General features: G+C 38.1%; 1 protein-coding gene across 6 annotated transcripts in view; it reads right to left on the reverse strand.

Moving 5' to 3' along the window:
- Positions 1-19,832, reverse strand: part of RERG (RAS like estrogen regulated growth inhibitor) — a 126,583-nt gene that overhangs the window by 102,446 nt on the left and 4,305 nt on the right. For 2 of the 6 annotated variants that reach the window (XM_055358734.1, XM_031001119.2), the window contains exons 1-2: positions 10,457-10,738; positions 6,691-6,865 (exon numbers count right to left, since the gene is read on the reverse strand). In XM_055358734.1, coding sequence (XP_055214709.1) covers positions 6,691-6,751 — 61 coding nt within the window. In that variant the 5' untranslated portion in view covers positions 6,752-6,865; positions 10,457-10,738. Of the gene's footprint in view, positions 1-6,690; positions 6,866-10,456; positions 10,739-11,468; positions 11,537-18,589; positions 18,788-19,832 lie in introns of those variants that run through there. The other 4 variants (XM_031001122.2, XM_055358735.2, XM_031001121.2 and 1 more) reach the window with 4 other exon arrangements.

Raw genomic sequence — 19,832 nt, forward strand, 5'->3', positions numbered from 1 at the left:
CCTTTTGGCTTTGAGAAATAATTCTTAATTTTGTTTTGTTTTGTTTTCCAGTATTGTTTCCCCCCCAATCATATTTTTCTTAAGAGAAAAGCCTTAACTAAGAAATGGTCATTGTCAACCTGTAAAGTACTTAGCCACCTACCAGTAACAATTCACTTCCATTTTTTTTTCTAGATTTTTGTTTACTTTTATTTTCCTATGCCCTCTTAAGCACCATTTCTCTTTTTTCTTCCTGGGCATACAAGAAAGGTCAGCGATGACTTAAAAATTGCACAGAGGTCTGCCTTTTATACATATACATAGGCATATACCTGCAATTTGAAAACATGGTTTAATTGGTCTTGGGGTAGAAAAAACAAATTACAATGGACTCATCTAGGCTGTTTGCCTCCTTTTGCTTTTCTGTCTTTGCAGGTAAAGGAAGATACAAGCGCTGTAAAGCCACAGGTAACCAGAGCACTGTATTTTAGGACAACAGAAAGGCTCCTTTTTTCTAACTACACCCAAATTTGTCTCAAAACCACCTCCCTCCCTTTGGTCCAATTCTTTAAAAAACAATTATTCCTCTAACCACCAACTACACAAGAAATCAATAGGATTTCTGATAGTCCTTCAATTTCATAAACCAACTATGAAAAGCTTCTTTACATACACACATGTGTTAAGGGGCCATGCAAGCTCTGTACCCACATGGGCAGAGGGAAGCATAATCTGCCCCTCTTATTACCTTGATTAATGTTTTTAGCAAATTTACCACAAAGCTTATATAATCTTATGTCCACACTCCCATGTTCACTGCAGAATTTTTCACAATAGCCAAGACATGAAAACAACTTAATGCCCATCAATGGATAAATGGATTTTAGAATGTCATTTTATACACACACACACACACACACACACACAGACACACACACACTATGGAATGCTGTTCAGCCTTAAAAAGTGAGAAAATTCTATAATTTCTAACCACATGGATGAAATAGAGGAAATGATGCTAAGTGAAATAAGTCTGGCACAGAGAGACAAATACCATATGATCTCACTGATATGTGGAATCTAAAAAAGTCGAACTCATAGACACAGAGAGTGGAACAGTGGTTAACGTCACTGGGAGGGGTTTCAGTGGGCAAAACCAAGGCATTGGTCATAGGGTACAAAGTTTCAGTTACACAGGAGGAAGACGTTCTGGTGATCTATTGCACAGCATGGTGACTATAGTTCACAATAATGTATTGTGCACTTCAAATTGCTAACAGAGAGGATTTTAAATATTCTAACTACAAAGAAATGACACTTGAGGGGATGGACATGCTAATTCGCCTGGTTTGATCATTCCATAATGCATATATGTATCAAAACATCAAATTATACTCTATAAATATTTATAGTTACTCTGTCAACTAAAAATAAAACAAAAAACCTTGAGTGATGGTGAAAAATATATAGAATCTTAGAAAATAATGCTCCAAAAGTTTAATGGCTAGTTGGGTCCTCAAGGAGGTAGAAACTGAGATACAGGGTTGTTGTCAGTGCTCACATTCACGTGGTATGCACAGCCGAGGCTACTTCTTATATCTGTGGTCCTCAAGTGGACCTGAAACCTATGTGGTATTAGAGCCACGAATAAACTTTTTATATCTTCCTGAAAAGTCCATTTTAGTCACTGAGTTTTAGGGAAGATTGTTTTTATGTTTAAGCAAACATAGATATATTAGGGATTAATAGTAAGTTTTGCATACATTTTATATAACTATAAAACATGCAAAATACTTACATGATTATGAGATGCTTACATATCCCAAACCCCCTAGATTTTTCTTTCTCCTATTAAAAGTACTTTGAAAACAATGTTCAGAAAGCATCCTACTATGCCACTTAGTCTGAAGAAGGGGAAAAATTGGTATATAGCTACTTAAATAGAGAAGAAGTTCTAAAACACAAAATGTAGTTCTATAGCATAAGAAAACTGACCTACCCAAGATGCGACTGAGGTTTCTGTTTTTTTATTATATATATATGAGATCTCATAAATATATCTCAGCCTGAAGTATACATATATTTTAAAGCAGGTTTTGACGGTTATCTTAAAAGTCACATTTAAAATTAGAATAGTACCTGTCCCACTTAAAAATAAGATGAAAAAAGCTTTTAAAAACTTCTTTATAATTGACAGAGAAAAAAGCAGACAAGAAAAGGAACAAAAAATAGGATGAAAAATCACTTCTCTTTGTGCCATGGAAAAAAATATCACAAGCTTGTTTGTGTTTGGCATCCAGTTTATAGCTTGGCAATCTGAGTCTATGAACTTAAGCCTTCATGGATGAGTGCACCAATTGGCTTTTGAATTACAGGATAGCATTACTCAATTAACTTTAAGACTAGCCCTTTCAAGCAATATAGTTAGCTGTGGCACACAATATTTCAGTTCTAAAATGAGAATGTCAACTGTGAAACTAAATTTACAATTTCAGTTGTTTCTCTATCAGCCCCCTCCCACACTTACTACAAATCTGAATAATACGACTACAAGAAGCATTTAAATAAAAATGTGTGCATTCTAGGCTTATTGGCAAGTCTTATCACTTTAATTACTTGGAGCTTGTCAAAATATAGGCTGATGCACACAAGTAAGGAAATCTGTGCCTTGCATGCCACATTATTAGTGCTTCACCCTTAGCCAATGAAAGTAAATGTTTACCCGGCTGGGGCAAGAAAAGATAGAAAGGGCTGGGAAATCATGACCCTACACTTTGCAGCGTCCCCACAGAGTTCACCGTACTATCCCTATGCCAGCAAGCTCACTTGAAGACAGAACTGCAAGATAAACTTAGAAGGAACAAGAATTCCCCCAATACAGCAGACCATGTAAACACTTATATATTACATACATGTGCGTGCACATACACGCATCCCTCACATGTTTTATCAGTGCTCCTTAGTAATCAGCACATTATTAAATTTTTGCCTCTGCTGACATGTCTATGGTCAAACTGTCAATGAAAAAGTTCTGGTAAATGTTAAATTCTGTTTTAAATATAGATGGCCTATCTATCACCTGGGCTTAGGAAGCCATCTGCCACATACCAGAAGCACTTTCAAATTTAAAAGTGTTAATTTATTGGTGACACTAATATATTTCTGGCTTTTTACAAGATTAAATATAACCCATACGAAGTATTGTTACGATCATCTGTGGTCAAGCTATAATTGACATTAACCAGATTTTAGGTTCAAGAAAGAGAAAAACAGAGAAAGTATGTGTGTGTGTGTGTATGTGTGTGTGTGTGCGTGTGTGTGTGTGTGTGTGGAGTTTTTACCTTATAAGCTGTCTGACTTAGTGAAAACCAAAATACTCACTTGAATGCAAGTATATCTTTAATTGTATGTTTTCGCTGTGGAACTTACAAATTAAAAAAGCATACCTTAACAAATTATAATAATATAAGCTAATTTTGAGCATTTGCAATGTGCCAGGAACACTTGCATGTAACAACTCATTCAATCCTAGTAACAACTGAGATGCTATTATATGTTCTTCATAGTTGAAGAAATTGACAGGTTAAGTAACTTGCCAAAGTTGCCAAGTTCACAGGGCAAACAAAAGCTCACACTCTTTAACTCCAAGCTATACGACTCCTCGTTAGCAAATGGGCGATATGGTCTTATTTACCCCCAATTCCTACTGGTATTAAGTGTGGGCAAAGTAGAGGGGACAGGTAAGACTTAAGCCTCTGAAACAATTCAGTGAGGAGCTACCGAATTACATTCCAGCAGGTATAATTTCTTGCAGACTTAAACAAGCAAAAGTTACCTATAAGATTGATAAAGTCTCTGCAGTAGAAAGATAAATGTGTGATACAATGATAAGGCAGAGACATCAAATAGCCATATTCACAAAGAATCAGAATCAACATAAATTCAATATTGTTGCAGTCTATTTTCAAAATTGTTGCATATGAGCCAGGTGTGGTAGGACACACTTGTAGTCCTAGTTACTGGGGAGATCAAGGTGGGAGGATCTCTTGAGCCCAGGAGTTGGAGGCTGCAGCGAGCTATGATCATGCCACTGCACTCCAGCCTGAGTGACAGAGGGAGACCCAGTGTCTTAAAATAAAATTGGTAGATATGAAGTAGTTTGTGGTCGTTTTCACTGAACTATGGAAAAAGGTTTCACAATTTTCACCCATGCATCAAACGAGTGCTACTTTTAAAATGTGAGGTGCAGTTACAGGTCTCAGAAAAATAATTTAATGTTGACATAGGAAAACACTGTCTGTTTATAGATGACAGACAAAAAGGCAATTGTTAAAGATACGTAGTCTGCCATTGTCACATTCACCTAAATGAAAACAAACACAAATGGTGGAACGTATTCAAGGCAAATAGAGAAAACAGTCCACAGAAGATTTGAATGTTAGAGTTGGAAAGAAACTTAGTGAGCAATTTCAACCTGTGCATTTTACATAAAATAAAATTCAGGTCAGCAGAATTTGATCTCTCTGTGCAGGTGTTATCTTCAGCTCTGGGTGTGAGTAGCACTTCTAGGGGCAGTGTATGGAGTAAGGACGCAAGAGGATGATATATAGAACCCTGGAAGCTTCAACTTTGAGAAGTGCGCAGACGAAGAGCAAACCCATGAAAACAGCTAGTTAGGAGCAAAGGAGAGAGAGCAGCAAAGCCAAAGAGTGTGATGTCATGGGAGCCTGGGAAGGAAGGAATTTCAGGAAAGAATAAGCAGCTGTGTGATGATAGAAAGAAGTCTAAGAAGATCAGAACTGGAAAATGATCATTAGATGTGTTGGTCATTGTTTGGTAGTGACCTTAGCAAAAGCAGTTTCAGTAGCATGGTTGTAACAGAAGATGACTATGTTTTAAGCAATGAATGGGAGAGTAAAAAAAAGATAAGACAGTAAGGGAAGAACCCATATTCAATAAGCTTGAAGAAAAGAAAAAGATGAAGCAGTGGACAAAGACATGCGTAAGGAAAAATGGTCAGGTGAGAATGAGAGGAATAATTGAAACAATGTGGGGAAAGGCAATGAAAACACGCATCCCAGCTCAGGCTGATGCATGAGCCTTGACAGGAGGAGACACCCAGCTTGCTCCGAGATCATGAAGATGGGAAACGGATGGACGCACGTACAGCTACGTGGTTCTCTCAGCTGAGTTTTCATTTTTATGTTTGACTTCTTAAATCGCATGTAGGTTATTTTAACAAATGATACAAGGTTTTAAAAAATCTCCTTCCCTTATTGCCTTTGGAAGTCTGGAATGAAGGAATAAATGGTCAGCCTCAAGCCTAGACCCTGCACTCACAAGGAGTCAGACAAGCTCTTGCTGGCAGTGCACATCTTCTCCCACACTGCCTTCCCTCCATCCTCCACTCACAGGAATCATTTCCTCATTCTCCAGATCCTTCCACCAGCTACAGAAATTAGGTTCTCACGCCATTAGGAAACACTGAGGAGATTAACAGGGAGGAGTTTAACTATCTTCAATCTTGTGAAGGCTGGCAGTTTCTTAGCCTTGCCAACTATCAATTTTCCTTGTGTGGTTTCTGCCAGAGGCAAGAGCAAACCGAACAGAAGAAAACGGTGGTAGAAGGAAAGGGTACTCTTGAGAAAATTAAAAGAAAAAGGAGAGACAAAGACTTAGAAGAGGGAAGATTACTGCTGAAATTAAACCAGACAGCAGGTTAGAAAAGAAAGGTTGGTCACAGAATTAAAAAGCAATTATGTGTATTTGTCTAAGATTTTGTGGATTACCTAATGTATTGGATTATACAGTTTATTTCCAAACAGGTTTCCCTCTACAAACATGCACCTACCAGATATCTGTTTGAGTCCTTTCCTGAGAACCAAAACCTCTGTGTACAGTTAATTATGGTTCCTTCCTCCAGTAAGAGACTAAGGCAAGAGGTTACCCTGAAAGGTCATGCTGCCCTAATGTTTCAGCAACGTTGACTTTGGAATTCTTTAATTATAAGATCGAAGATATATTTTTCAAATTAGATAGTAGGTACATTTTTCACTTCCACCATTTCACCCTTAATCTTAAAGGTCTGCTAGCGATTTCTCAGATAGTGAACAAAGTCTCTGAATTACTGATGTTAGCCAGAACTTGCTAATTTAAATTCACTGCAGAGGCATTCGCAATAGCTATCTTGCTTGAGAGCATGCACTCCTAAAGTTTCAGGAATCCTCTCAGGATTTTTGAGTGTTGGGCAATAACGCAATTCTGTTTCTGATAAAGCTAGATTCACTTAAGCATTTTTAAAGCACCTAACACATGCTTGACACTGGACTGTTTGCTGAGAATATCAAAATGAATGAGATGTAAAATCAGTCCCTCAAGATCTCATACATAGAGAAAAGAACAAATATATACTTTTTAATTTCCATCATCTGATTTCTTTGGAGGTTGTTAAAAATCAGAATGCCAAGACCTCTGATATATCCTTTATCTTGTGTGTTATCAGCAAAGCTACTTAAACATAAATAAGCAAAAGGATACGTAACAGTCGATTATGCAAAATAAAAGTTCTAGATGAAGAGACTTTATCTAAAAGAGTAAGAAATGAAAATAGGAGGAATACCAACTACTCACCTGCCCAATCCCAAGAAACAGTAATAAAGAAACACACTCACCCACACACACACACTGTAACAACCACAACGAAAATCTTACCTGACTTGCCCACGCCTGCTCTCCCAAATATTGCCAGTTTGACCTCTGCACTTTTAGCCATGATGGGTGTTGGTAGACAATTTACTGTTGTTAAAACTAAAGCACTGAGTAAATCTTTTTGGTTCCAGTCTTTGGATTCACCATATCATTGTAAATCTTGGAAGAGTCCACAATCCTTAAACAAAAGAAATTTGGGAATTCATAAGTGACTGGAAAATGAATTAATATTTATTAAGCATCTACTATATGCCAGCCACCATTCACTTTATCAACATTTTCTGGTTTGATCTTTACCACTATCCTGTGAGAAGTCTATGGTAACTTACTGTAAATGATTTAACTAATAAATGGTAGATTCAGGACTTGGATTTGGATCTGGTTGGTACTAAAACATGCATTATCACACACAATAGCATTTCTAAAGTACTTCCTCAAGAAATTTTTTTATGAAGGTATTGATTCTTGGTAGTAACTGAAAGTAAAAGTGAATACACACATTTACCACCTATCTGTAAACATTCAGTGTACAAACACATGCAGTGGGGCAATGGAGAGAGTCACTTTTGGGCCTCTTCATGTCTCTTTGGGTTGAATAACATACATTCATATTAGTCAACTCCAATGCAACACAATTCAATTTTGCATCTCAAAGTTAAATTTTTTCTCAATTCACACTTGATCACATGATGAATTCCTGTGACAGATACAGATACACATGTTCTAGGAATTAATATATAATACATAGATTACATTTCTATATTTTGCTGGGCACAATGCCCTGGTACACAAACGATAAATGCCATGCTCCAAGTTATTCCTTTTCTATGATGACTTCAAGTAAATTTGTTTATAGTGCTGTCTTAAAGCTTGGGAAATAACATTATGTACAAAGTAAGCACATCTTATTTAGTTTGGTGCTTTAGGAATGACATCTAGGTTCTTAGGATCATGGAAACGTAAATTTGGAAAGAGCTTTGGTGGTGGTGGGGGCTGGAGTGGGGGTCATCTGAAGAAATCTTCTAGCCATTCTTCTAGCAAGAATCTTTCCTTAGGACATAACAATCATTCCATATTCCATGCCTGACTTACCACTTCCAGGTATGAAAGGTGGGCTCATTACTTCTGAAAGCTGCTTCATTTCTCCAATTAGGAGGAACTATCTTTCTAATATTGAGCTCTAAACTGTCTCCCTGTGGCTTCTACTCATCTGTCCTGATTTTTCTCTATGAAATAACTCAAAACAAGTCAACTTTTTCTTTCACTCAGAACCGTTCAAGGATCCTAGCATCTAGCAGGACCCTTTGCTCCATCCTAGGCTTCTTTTTTCTAGGAACATGAGGCCCAGCCTGTCCACTTGTTCTTCCCGGAATGTACACTCTCGTTTATGTTTTTTTGACCTTCACTCCCTTTTTCATCATGTGCATTGCCTCCTCAACATCTTAATCACTCTAAAAACTTGGTGTCCACTGCATTCCACTTTGAGATATGACCTGACAAACTGACCCGGTGTAAATTCCCGGAGATTTTCACTATCGTTAATCTGCACACCATGGTTGTACTGTAGCACAGCCAATCACATTAAGCCTCATATCTTTTACACGGACCGCAGACCCCCTCATTCTGAACTTTTGCAATCAATGGCTTAAACCTAAATACAGCACAGCACTTTTACCCGTGATAATCTTAATCACATCAGTCGTCATAATTCATTCCGTTTTCAAGGCAGTAAAGATGTTTTAAACACAAATATGTTATCTAAATGTGTTAAATGTTCCTGCCAGATTTTTCCATCTATAAATTTTTACAAAGAGCTTCTTGAGAGAGAAATTAAAAAGTGAAAATCCTCCTGAAAAAGTATTTCTACAAAGACATTAACATGTAATTGTTTTCTTCCTTAGGTATTTAAGCTATCATCCTGTACCTAATAAGGTTTTGTATTTGCTGATTTTCAAAGTGCCAGAGCTTCCTCTGAAGGAAGGAAAAATCAACATTAACATTAGCTATTGTTTACTTCATCCTCAATAATGACAAACTGTCTAAGTAATCATTATTAGCAAAAACCAGAAGCTTAAACGTCTGCAATTTGTCCAGTCCCATATTTTTGGCTAAAGATAAAAAGATTTCCTTATTTGTCACTTTAGATGCATTCATTAAGAAAAGGCCCCTATGTTTTTAAGGTTCAGTGCTTCATCACAGAAACATAATATGTGGAGATATATTAACTATTTAAATTATAAATGAGAAGAGGTGCTGGCAAGTATTTCTTTGAAACATTGAACATGCAAGTGTCTGCAGCTAGTATAAACAATAATTTTGTTTCATGCAAAACTGTTCATATCCATGGATATAAAATGCAAGTAATTATGTCTGATTAATGTTTCATGAAAGTAGCCATCAAATGTGATTTTAAAAAAATGACAAGTCACATTTTTTAGTAACTCCCAAATGGCCCCAGAGGCATAGGAATTTCACATAAGAAAGAGAAATTGTGTGGGCTATTTTTTCCATTTATAACCTAATAAAGATACAGCTGGTTATTGTCAACCTAATGTTATGTTTAGAAAAATCACTTAAAGGAAGACACAAAACTGACAGGAGTTCTTCAACATTTTATTTCTCACATGAAAATGTGAAAAGTTACATTTGACAAGATAGAAAACAAAAATAAATATGTAAATTGTTGTAATAAGTAAACTGTTGCCAAGTTTCTGATGTTCCAAATAATTCATAATCTGAGAGTTTCCATACGTGGATCTAAGAAAATCCATTTGTCCTAATGTTCTGCTGAAATATTCTGAGTAGGGCTGAAATTTGCCATTCACTTTTTATGTGGACGGTGCTTATTAGGACAAAAACATCTCAGCTGCTATCACTCTAAAGGTAAAATCATACCTATTTAGTTTGAAGGTGTAGGTTTTTTTTCCCTAAACATAAATTAAAGGAAAAAGGAAAAACGCTAGCTAAAATCCTGTATTATTAGTGATGCATTCATTGATTTATTCCACACTTTTACGCTATGCACATACAAATAAAAGTAGTTCCCTTCGAAGAGCTTACACTCTGTTAGACCTATGATATTTAGATAACTGTAACCTTATTTACTTACTTATTTAAAGAAAGTTTTCATTCCTAATAAATCATTCTCAAGGCTATATTTATCAAGGTTCATGCTTTCTACTTCCTCGTGGGGGTGGGGCAAGCAAGCGTCTTTATAAGGTCTTTATATGCTTGGAACTTCTGTTTTCATGCGCTCATCAAAATCAAGTGTAGCTATTTAGGGAAGCAAAGACCCTAGTCTAGGCCTGGAAATGAGATTCTCTTCTTTTTTGGCCTCCCCTTCTCTGGTTCTGAAATCAAGTTTTCCTGGTCTCATTACTAGGAATTCTTCCTCTTCTTATCACTACGCAGTACCCACAGCAAACCAGGATAATTGTATAAGCCCCTTGGCTATTTAATGTTGCTCTGAACTCAACAGGTATCTTGCAAGAATAAACAAACCCATTGTGGACTGCAAGTCACTTGCTTTCAGGCTAAGGAGAAAATGCAGCCTTAAGTCAAAAGGGCATTTTCCCTCTCAGCTAGGAGAGCCCTGTCAAGCTAGGCTGCTGGTGTTCACATTTCCCTCGCAGCGAACCCCAAAGCCGCCCTGGGAGGAGAACCCGGTGACCAAGAGGACCGACTCAGAGGCCGAGCGCGCTCAGGGCTCGGAATGGGTCTGCAGGAAGTCGTCCCGAAAGAGCCACCTGGACACGTGCGTGACACTCACCTGTTCACACTCTCCAGGCCAGGAGAGCCACGGTCCTCTGCAAGTTCGGAATGGGTCCCCCAAGATCGCGAAGCCCTCCCACACTGCGCAGCCCAGGCTTCAGGTTGCGTTTGCGAGTTGCTGGGCTGCGGTCGTGGGTGGGACTCGCCGCAGAAGCAAGTGCCAGTGGCCCGGCGGGGGTCTCCTCATTCGCGCTCGCTCCGACTAGCGGCGGAGGGACTGCGGCAGGACGCGAGCTGAGCCCGGCCAAGGCCGCTGCGCTCAGCGGCCAGGATGCTGCAGTGCGGCGCTTCGGCGCCCCCTACTGGGGGCAGGGGCAGGCTCCTCCCGCCGCGCTGCCTCCCAGGCTTGCGAGCTTGGGTCTTTAACGTGCTGCACCCAAGACGGGCTTCCCTTTTTCACTGGTTATTTCCAAGCCTCCAGGCTCCCACCGAAGGGCGGCTTTTCTCGGTTAAAACCTTGCCTAAGAAAGCATCACTACGTGGTGTTCTCTATTCCTTACTTCAAATGATCCTCACAATATCTCTTTGAAGTATCTTTAATTATCTCCATGATACCCAAGAGGAAACTGAAGGAGAAGGTAATGCAAGGCTAGTAAATGGCTGGAATGAAATCCAGACTGGATTGGAAACTGAGAGATGCTAGGAAAAACAAACAAGGAATTCAATTGAAATTGTATTCATATATTTGAGAAAGTTCCAAAAGCTTCTCGTCCTTCTTACAGGATCAGCATTTATAGGATTTGCATTGGAGTTATACTCCATTATGCTCAGACCCTAACAAAGACAATTAATATGCGAGCTGTGCTGGACCTGCTTTCATATCCCTCATCTGATTTGATTTTTACACCCTCTCTTCATGTAAGAACTAGTATTATAATTACTAGCCTTTCACAGATGAGGAGGTGAGCTTCAGAGAGGCTAAATGATCTCCCAAAAACTGAAACATCTGAGCAAAGAAGCAGGAGGCACTTATGTTATTGTTTTTCCTTTATAAATCTGGGTATTCTTACCAAGATACCAAACGGCTTCCAGAAAACCAGTGTTATATAGAACAGACAGGGGCCTAGGGCAAACTGAACGATCTGTAGAATGTCATCAATGGGAAGGGAGGTAACCATGGAGGCAATTTCCAGAGTCCAGACTGACCTGGAAGGTCACTGCAGCCACGAGTGAATGGCTGAATGAAACAGCTAGATCTATGGCAAAAAGAGGAGTTGCCTAGCTGAGCAGAAGCTGCCCTGCTGGTTCTTTGAGAAAGCTCAAACATTGTATGGTTTATGAGTTTCCTGATCACTAATGTACCCCTCCCTCCACACCACATACATCTGGATTAGATGCCTCCCTCTGTATCTCACAGGACCCTGTGATCTTATCATTGTGTTTGTGTTGTACTCATTTCTGCCCCTTAGTCCTCTCGATTAATCTGTGAGCTCCCAGAAGCCAGGAATGTACCATGTGTGACTTCTGTATTCCCAGCATCATCCATACAGTGTGTATACCTACAGCCTGGCATATAGTAGGTAGTTAAAGAATACCTACTGAATTGAATGAATTAAGATAAAGAAGAAGTTGTGATAGGATATGTTTGAGCTTTTTTACATACTGGATTTAGGATAGACCATCCAGTAAGAAATTGAATGTATGGGGCTGCGACATTTAAGAAAGAGGCCTGGAAAAGAGAGAGACTTTGGTGTCTTAGCATGCAGAAGATCTTTGAAGTCTGGGATGGGATAATAATTACCCAGATTCATTATATAGAATCTTACAGAATTCCAATTACATGGAATCATGTGGCATTAAGGTGTTCAGGTTTCACATGTTACCTTGTTTCCCCCATTAAATCTTATACTCAGGGCAAGATTTAATAAAAAAAAAAATCTGTGACCCTATATCTGTAAATATACTATTTACAGAGACTTGAGTTGGAATTCCCACTTTGCCACTCTTATTTAATAAGAGTTATTGACCAGCCTGGGCAACATGGTAGAGACAGCGTCTCTACTAAAAATACAAAAAATTAGCCAGGCATGGTGGCACGCATCTGTAATCCCAACACTTTGGGAGGCTGAGGTGGGTGGATCACCTGAGGTCAGAAGTTCGAGACCAGCCTGGCCAACGTGGTGAAACCCCATCTCTACTAAAAATATAAAAATTAGCCAGGTGTGGTGGAAGGAGCCTGTAATCCAGCTACTCCGGAGGCTGAGGCAAGAGAATCACTTGAACCCCAGAGGCGGTGGTTGTAGCAAGCCAAGATCGTGCCATTGCACTCCAGCCTAGGTGACAAAGAGAGACTCTGTCTCAAGAAAAAAATAATAATAGTAAGTTTTCGAAGAGGGCCCAAGCCAGGTCCCATTTGTAGTAGTTCTTTTGGAACTTGCGTATGGAACCTGATTCTCTCCATTTTCCTGCTTAGCCCATATACAACAGCATTCCTCCCTCAACTAGGGAGGCATTTGCATACACATCTGCAGTTCTTGATGTGCTGCTCTAAGATAGATGAAGTAGCTATCTTGGAGCCTGACTCCCACTGTGTTACATCTTCCGTACGTATCCTATATTCTGCGGACTGCTTCCTTTGTCTCTAAAGCAGCAAAAAGAGGCACGCTCTCTTGTGCTGCCTGCCTCATGGATCAGTAAGAAGGGCAGAGGACACTTTGTACTTACGGTTCCATGACATATGTTTGCTGGGCAAGAATTCTCCTGGGGAAAGGGGAAGTCCTTGTCACATTCCAGTCTCTTAGCCTGGCCTTAGGCTTCAGCTAAAACCTCTAACACAAAACAAGTAGACGAAGTGTTGATATAACCACAAAGCATGTTAGAAACTGGAATTGTGTGTGTGTATGTGTGTGTAGCTGTTAATCATGTTTGTTATAAATAATTCAAACAGTAGAAAAAATACAAAGATGTAGAAAATCATCCCCAGAATCACACTATCCAGAAATAATAACCATTGTTAACATAAGGGGACCATCATCATTCCAGACATTGTAGAAAACAGACATCCTGATGGACAGGTATGTGAAATGGCACAGATATGCTAAGTGTCATCATCCTGTAGATGCTATTTTTAATTTAAAAGTACACTTAATGAAGCAGAAGATAACAAAATTAAAGTGAACATTAAAGGCTGACCGAACTTTAGATATTTACTCACTTCATGAGATAGTCACTTACTTCATGAGATATTCACCCTAAAGATTCCTTTACAGTTTGAATTATTACATAAAACCAGATCTGAATTCATTATGCTTAAACATATATTTGTTTTAGTCAATATCAACTGACTGTTTTGCTATTTAAAAAGAAGAAAATAGCTCTTTTATTATGTCTCTTTTTTTCTTCCCTCCTTCTATATTTTTACACAGGTTTTGTTTGTTCATTGTCAAGATTTGTAACATTCACATTCCACTTATAACTCTCATTCCCAAAGTGGTTTAAACTTAGTTCTATATTTAAATAGAATAAATTTCTTTCATTGATTCTTTTATCATGTTTTTTCTATTATTGATTATTTTGATTCATCCCTTGATATCTTCATTAAGCAATGTTTTCAAGAAGGTCTTGCAGGTGCTGTATTGTATAATTGAGAATACCTGTTTCTTCCTTTTCTTGTTGTTTTTAAATTTGTTATTAGCCTACTTTTGCTTACAATGACCTTCTCCTCCTTTTTTTTCCTGTGTAGTGTGTTTTTATATTTATTATTGGTTTCTTTTTTAGATCAAGACTCATATTTGCTATGATACAAATTCAGTTAATTGTGCTTGACTTCATTCCTACCTTATCTGAGGCCTGTTTGTTTTTTCTATAAAGCAATGGTTTGAAGGTGAGCATTGCATTCTGTCTACCATCCCAAGATGAGAAGGTGAGGGCTTCCGAGTCTCTGTGCAGCCTCTGAGAGAGGTTACATGCTCTGCTTTTGTTCTCAGGTTTTACTAAAGACTCTGTCTCAGGATTTAATGCAGGCCATCAGGATCACATACTGTTTCAGAAAGATTCCCTTAAGCCTGAGATTGCACTCTTCATTCATTCTTGGAGCCCTCTACTCTCTCTCCCAAGCCATTTCTACTATGACTACTCACTCTGCCCTCTCATCCCATCAGAAAAGGGTAAGTGTAGTTGCTCAGTTCATTTCACTCCAAATTTGCAGACATTCTTAATTGGTGAGAAATAATACTTACGATTTGATCACTAATCAGTACTGCTTCTGGAAAGCCAGGACTTTCTATATCATTATCTTTTATTTTCTTTATTTCATTTTGAAGTTACATGGCAAGAAATTATACTCATTTCCTTATTTTGTTGCTACTAATGATTATCTTTTGACTTTGGGATGAGTATTTAATTGCTGTTACCATTTATTTAGTTAAATATTAGGCAAAGGCAAGACTGATTTTAGCTGAGATTGAACTTTCCTGTTTACTGGGAACAACTATAAAGGCTAACCAAAATATACAAAATAGCTGTTTGGAAGCATTGGCAAACAACCAAGGCAGGGCTGCACATCTGACAGAGGGGATGTACTGGAGTTTAGCCTCACAGGCACACAAATTTTCTTGTTGGGGGCATTTTAAGGGCCCATATCCATGAAAGTGAAGCCCAAACATCAGTGAGAGATTAGGGTTCAAGGCTACTAAGGCAACTGGGTTCAGAAGGCTATCAGAAAGGGCAGCAGCCACGGAGACAGAAGCTCAGATATTTGCATGGAAATGTCCCTAGGATCTTGGCTAATTTCAGGGCTACACATTGCGTGGTGAGTCTCTGAGACATCTGGTAAACATCATCACTGGCCATCAGAGAAATGCAAATCAAAACCACAATGATATACCATCTCACACCAGTTAGAATGGCAATCATTAAAAAGTCAGGAAACAACAGGTGCTGGAGAGGATGTGGAGAAATAGGAACACTTTTACACTGTTGGTGGGACTGTAAACTAGTTCAACCATTGTGGAAGTCAGTGTGGCGATTCCTCAGGGATCTAGAACTAGAAATACCATTTGACCCAGCCATCCCATTACTGGGTATATACCCAAAGGACTATAAATCTTGCTGCTATAAAGACACATGCACACGTATGTTTATTGCAGCATTATTCACAATAGCAAAGACTTGGAACCAACCCAAATGTCCGACAATGATAGACTGGATTAAGAAAATGTGGCACATATACACCATGGAATACTATGCAGCCATAAAAAATGATGAGTTCATGTCCTTTGTAGGGACATGAATGAAATTGGAAATCATCATTCTCAGTGAACTATCGCAAGAACAGAAAACCAAACACCGCATATTCTCACTCATAGGTGGGAATTGAACAATGAGATCACATGGACACAGGAAGGGGAATATCACACTCTGGGGACTGTGGTGGGGTGGGGAGAGGGGGGAGGGATAGCATTGGGAGATATACCTAATGCTAGATGACGAGTTAGTGGGTGCAGCGCACCAGCATGGCACATGTATACATATGTAACTAACCTGCACAATGTGCACATGTACCCTAAAACTTAAAGTGTAATAAAAAAAAAGGACTGCAAAAAAAAAAAAAGAACAGCTGCCTAAAGTCTGAAAGCTCCTGAATCCCAACATGTGAATTACAGAGTTCTCTGAGTGCTGAGAAGACTCGGATGAGTTTCAGCCCAGTCAGCGTTCAGAAATCTTTGTGAAGTAGGAGTGAGGACCATTAATGCCTTAGGCAGAAGAGCTGTAACCTGGGACTAAGGGTGGATCTGAAAGACAACCCCCTACAACAGAGACTAAAATGAGACCTTTACAGGAGCAATCTAATCCACCAGCAAATTAACAGCCTGCCAAAACAAAATACAACACTCCTGAAAAAGTTAACAGGATCCAGAGCCTGTATAACCATCATCTACAATGTCAAACCTACCGAATTAGTCTGCTCAGGCTGCCATGACAAAGTACCCCGGAATGGGTAACTTAAACAACAGAAATATATTTCTCACATTTATGGAGGTTAAGAAGTCCAAGAAATTTTCATTCTGAAGCCTCTTCTTTTGGCCAGCAGGCGGCCCTCTTTATGTGCTCACACGACTTCCTCTGTATGAGTGTGTGGAGAGACAAAGAGAGCTTTCCAGTGTTTGTCTTTATAAGGACATTGGTCTTATTGGATCTGATACCATCCTTATGACCTCATTTAACCTTAATTCTTTTTTGGAAAGGTTCTATCTCCAAATAAAATCACACTAAGAATATGGCTTCAACATATGCATTTTGAGGGCACACAAACATTCAGTTCATAACATAGACAATAAACATTTCCAGATAGGCAAGAAGCACATAAAATTTACCAATGCTTAAGAGATAAAAATACAAGATAGATGTCTATATATTGAAGTAATTAGATGAAGACTTCAAAATCGCTAGGATTATTATGCTAAAACCAACAGAGGAAATAATGGACAAAGACAGATAAAAATATAAAGTATTTATCATATTTTTATCCATTTGGGGATATTTCACAGAGAAATAGAAACTATGAAAAGGATCAAATAAAAACTTTAGAACTATAAATAAATACTTAAAATTAAGAACCCATTTGAGGGGTTTAACAGTAGATTGAAAGATTGGAAGACAGAATAGTAAATTCAACGATCTGTCATTAGAAAATGTCCAAAATGGACCACAGAGGAAAAATAAACAATGGAAAGATCAAAACAGAGAATGAAAAATGTAGAACATGATCAAAAGTCATAACACACATGTAATTGGAGTTCTAGAAAGAGAAGAATGAAAGGATGAGATAAAAGCAATAGTTGAAGAAATAATAGCTGAAAATTTTGCAAATCTAATGAAAGGTAGTAATCCCTCAATTCAAGATGTTTCATGAACCCCAGGCAAGGTAAATAAAAAGAAAGCTGAACCTACATGCATACATCAACTTACTGATCATCAAAATACGGAGAAAATACTAAAAACATCTAGAGAAAAAAAAAAACAAAAAAGACACACAGTTTTTAAGAAAAAAATACAGTAAAAATGGATTATAGCCTCTCAATAGAAACTGTGGAAAACCTAGGACAATGAAAAGGCATCTTCAAAGTGCTGAGCTAGAATTCTATATTTGTTGAAATAAGTCATTCTCAGACAAAATTTGAGATAGTTTATTGATTGTCAGCAGAACAATGAAAAAAATGATTTCAGATGGAAGCAAAACCAAAAAATTCTAGTAGTGGCAGCAACTCCTGATAGGGTAAATAAATGGGTAAAAATAAATGAATATTAACCAATGAAAACCACAAGTATAAAAATGTCTTTACCAGGCGTGGTGGCTCATGCCTGTAATCCCAGCACTTTGGGAGGCCGACGCGGGCGGATCACCTGAGGTCGGAAGTTCGAGACCAGCCTGACCGACATGGAGGAAACCCATCTCTACTAAAAATACAAAACTAGCTGGGCGTAGTGGCACATGCCTGTAATCCCAGCCACTTCGGAGGCCGAGGCAGGAGAATCACTTGAACCCGGGAGGCGGAGGTTGCAGTGAGCCAAGATCACGCCATTGCATTCCAGCTTGGGCAACAAGAGTGAAACTCCGTCTCAAAAAAAAAAAAAAAAAAAAGTCTTGTGGGTTTATAATTTCTGGAAGTAAAATATATGACAGTAGGAAACAAAGTAAGAGGTATAAATTAAGTTATGCTGTTATAAATTTCTTACATATTGAGGGATTTGGCAAAATTACTAACTTAGACCAATAATGTAACAATGCACTTGCAATTTCTAGGAAAACACTAAAGGAATCCCAAAGTATAACCAAAAAAGCTAATAGAGAAGATAAAATAAAATATAAATATTCCATTAATACAAAAGAAGGCAAGAAAAGAGAAATAAAGGAACAAATAGATGGAAAAATTTGTCAACAAATAAGAAGATAATAGACTTACGTCCAACTATCTCAATAATTACATTAAATGTACATGTACTGAACACTCCAATTAAAAGACAGAATATTTCAGATTGGATTAAAACTGATGCAACTGTATGCTTTTTACAAAAATCACTTCTTAAATAAAAAGGCACAGATAGATTGAAAGTAAAAAAGAAAAAAAAAAAAGGAAAAAGATGTTCCATGCAAACACTAGCCAAAGGAAAAAGGCAATTTGCAACTGACCTTCCTTCCATGTCATTCCATGCATGAAAGTTAGCCCAAAGCCTGTGTTCTGAATCATAATGCTTCACTACTTTTATAACGCAGCGAAGTTCATCTCCCTTTGTAATATTTCCTTGTCTTGGCCAAGGTTGATGGCCTCCATTCTTCTTTCCCATTCTCAGTTCATTTGGTGTTGTTCTGAGCATGACAACAGGAATACTAGAAATGAGCACGTTTAGAGAAAAGTAAGCTGTAGTCAATATTCTGTGTCTCTTCTGCAGATCCTCACTCTGAATCCTCCTACTCACCTGGCCATACCCTATGGTGGGCAGGATTGCTGGAATGACAGCCCACTTTGTTTAGGAAAGGGAGAAGACAGTGAGTGCCCATATCTGAGCAGATCTTTGAACCATACTCTGAACCAAATTTAGTTCTCATTAGTCCATCTCTGTTTAAACTATTTTTCCAGACTATTGGAGATTAGATTCTCCTAAAAGAATTGGATTTCTTTTTGAATTCTTATTGCTATCACTTTTACTGACTTTTAAGTGGGCAGTAGAACAGTTCTAAGATTAGTTGCCTATGTCTCCTTGTTAGTACTGTGCAATAGAGAAAGAGAGAGAGAGACTATCTGCTAACAGTAAATGCAGTTTAGTTATCCTAGTTATATAAGTATTGCAGCTGTGTAAGTTGGAATCTTGAAGAAATTAATAAATTCAAAAGAATAATATATTCCACTGGAGGTTAATGCTGCTCAGATGATATCGGATGATCTTTACCTAATAAACTGGCGGGGAATTAGAAACACATTTGCAAAGTTCTGACAATTTGTGGGACCTGGAATAACATAATAAAAGCAAAATTTAGCTTACCACAGGGTCAATGTGAAAAGCCACATTTACTTATATAAGAAAGTCCACATGGTTTTGTACTTCCCAACTTTGCTTTTAATGATCCATAAAAACAATTCCAAACTGGAACATTTTTTGAACCTCACACATTCCAACTTATCATCTATGGTTACAAAAGGTTAAGAAGCCACATGAGCTACGATAATTTTCCCTCTGTTCTGTCTCTTATATAGGGTTGAAAGTAGAAACTCTTTTTTATATGAAATCATCATTTAATGAATCTAGTTGATACAGAAATCCTAATGTTTAATAACAGCCACCAACTGACGCCAATAAGCAGCTAACTCAGGGAAAACTGTAGAAGGTGAAAAACATTACAGTTTTACTTATTTACTTATTTACATAGCAGCTGG

This window comes from Gorilla gorilla, chromosome 10 (assembly GCF_029281585.2).
Source record: "Gorilla gorilla gorilla isolate KB3781 chromosome 10, NHGRI_mGorGor1-v2.1_pri, whole genome shotgun sequence".
Lineage (NCBI taxonomy): Eukaryota > Metazoa > Chordata > Mammalia > Primates > Hominidae > Gorilla > Gorilla gorilla.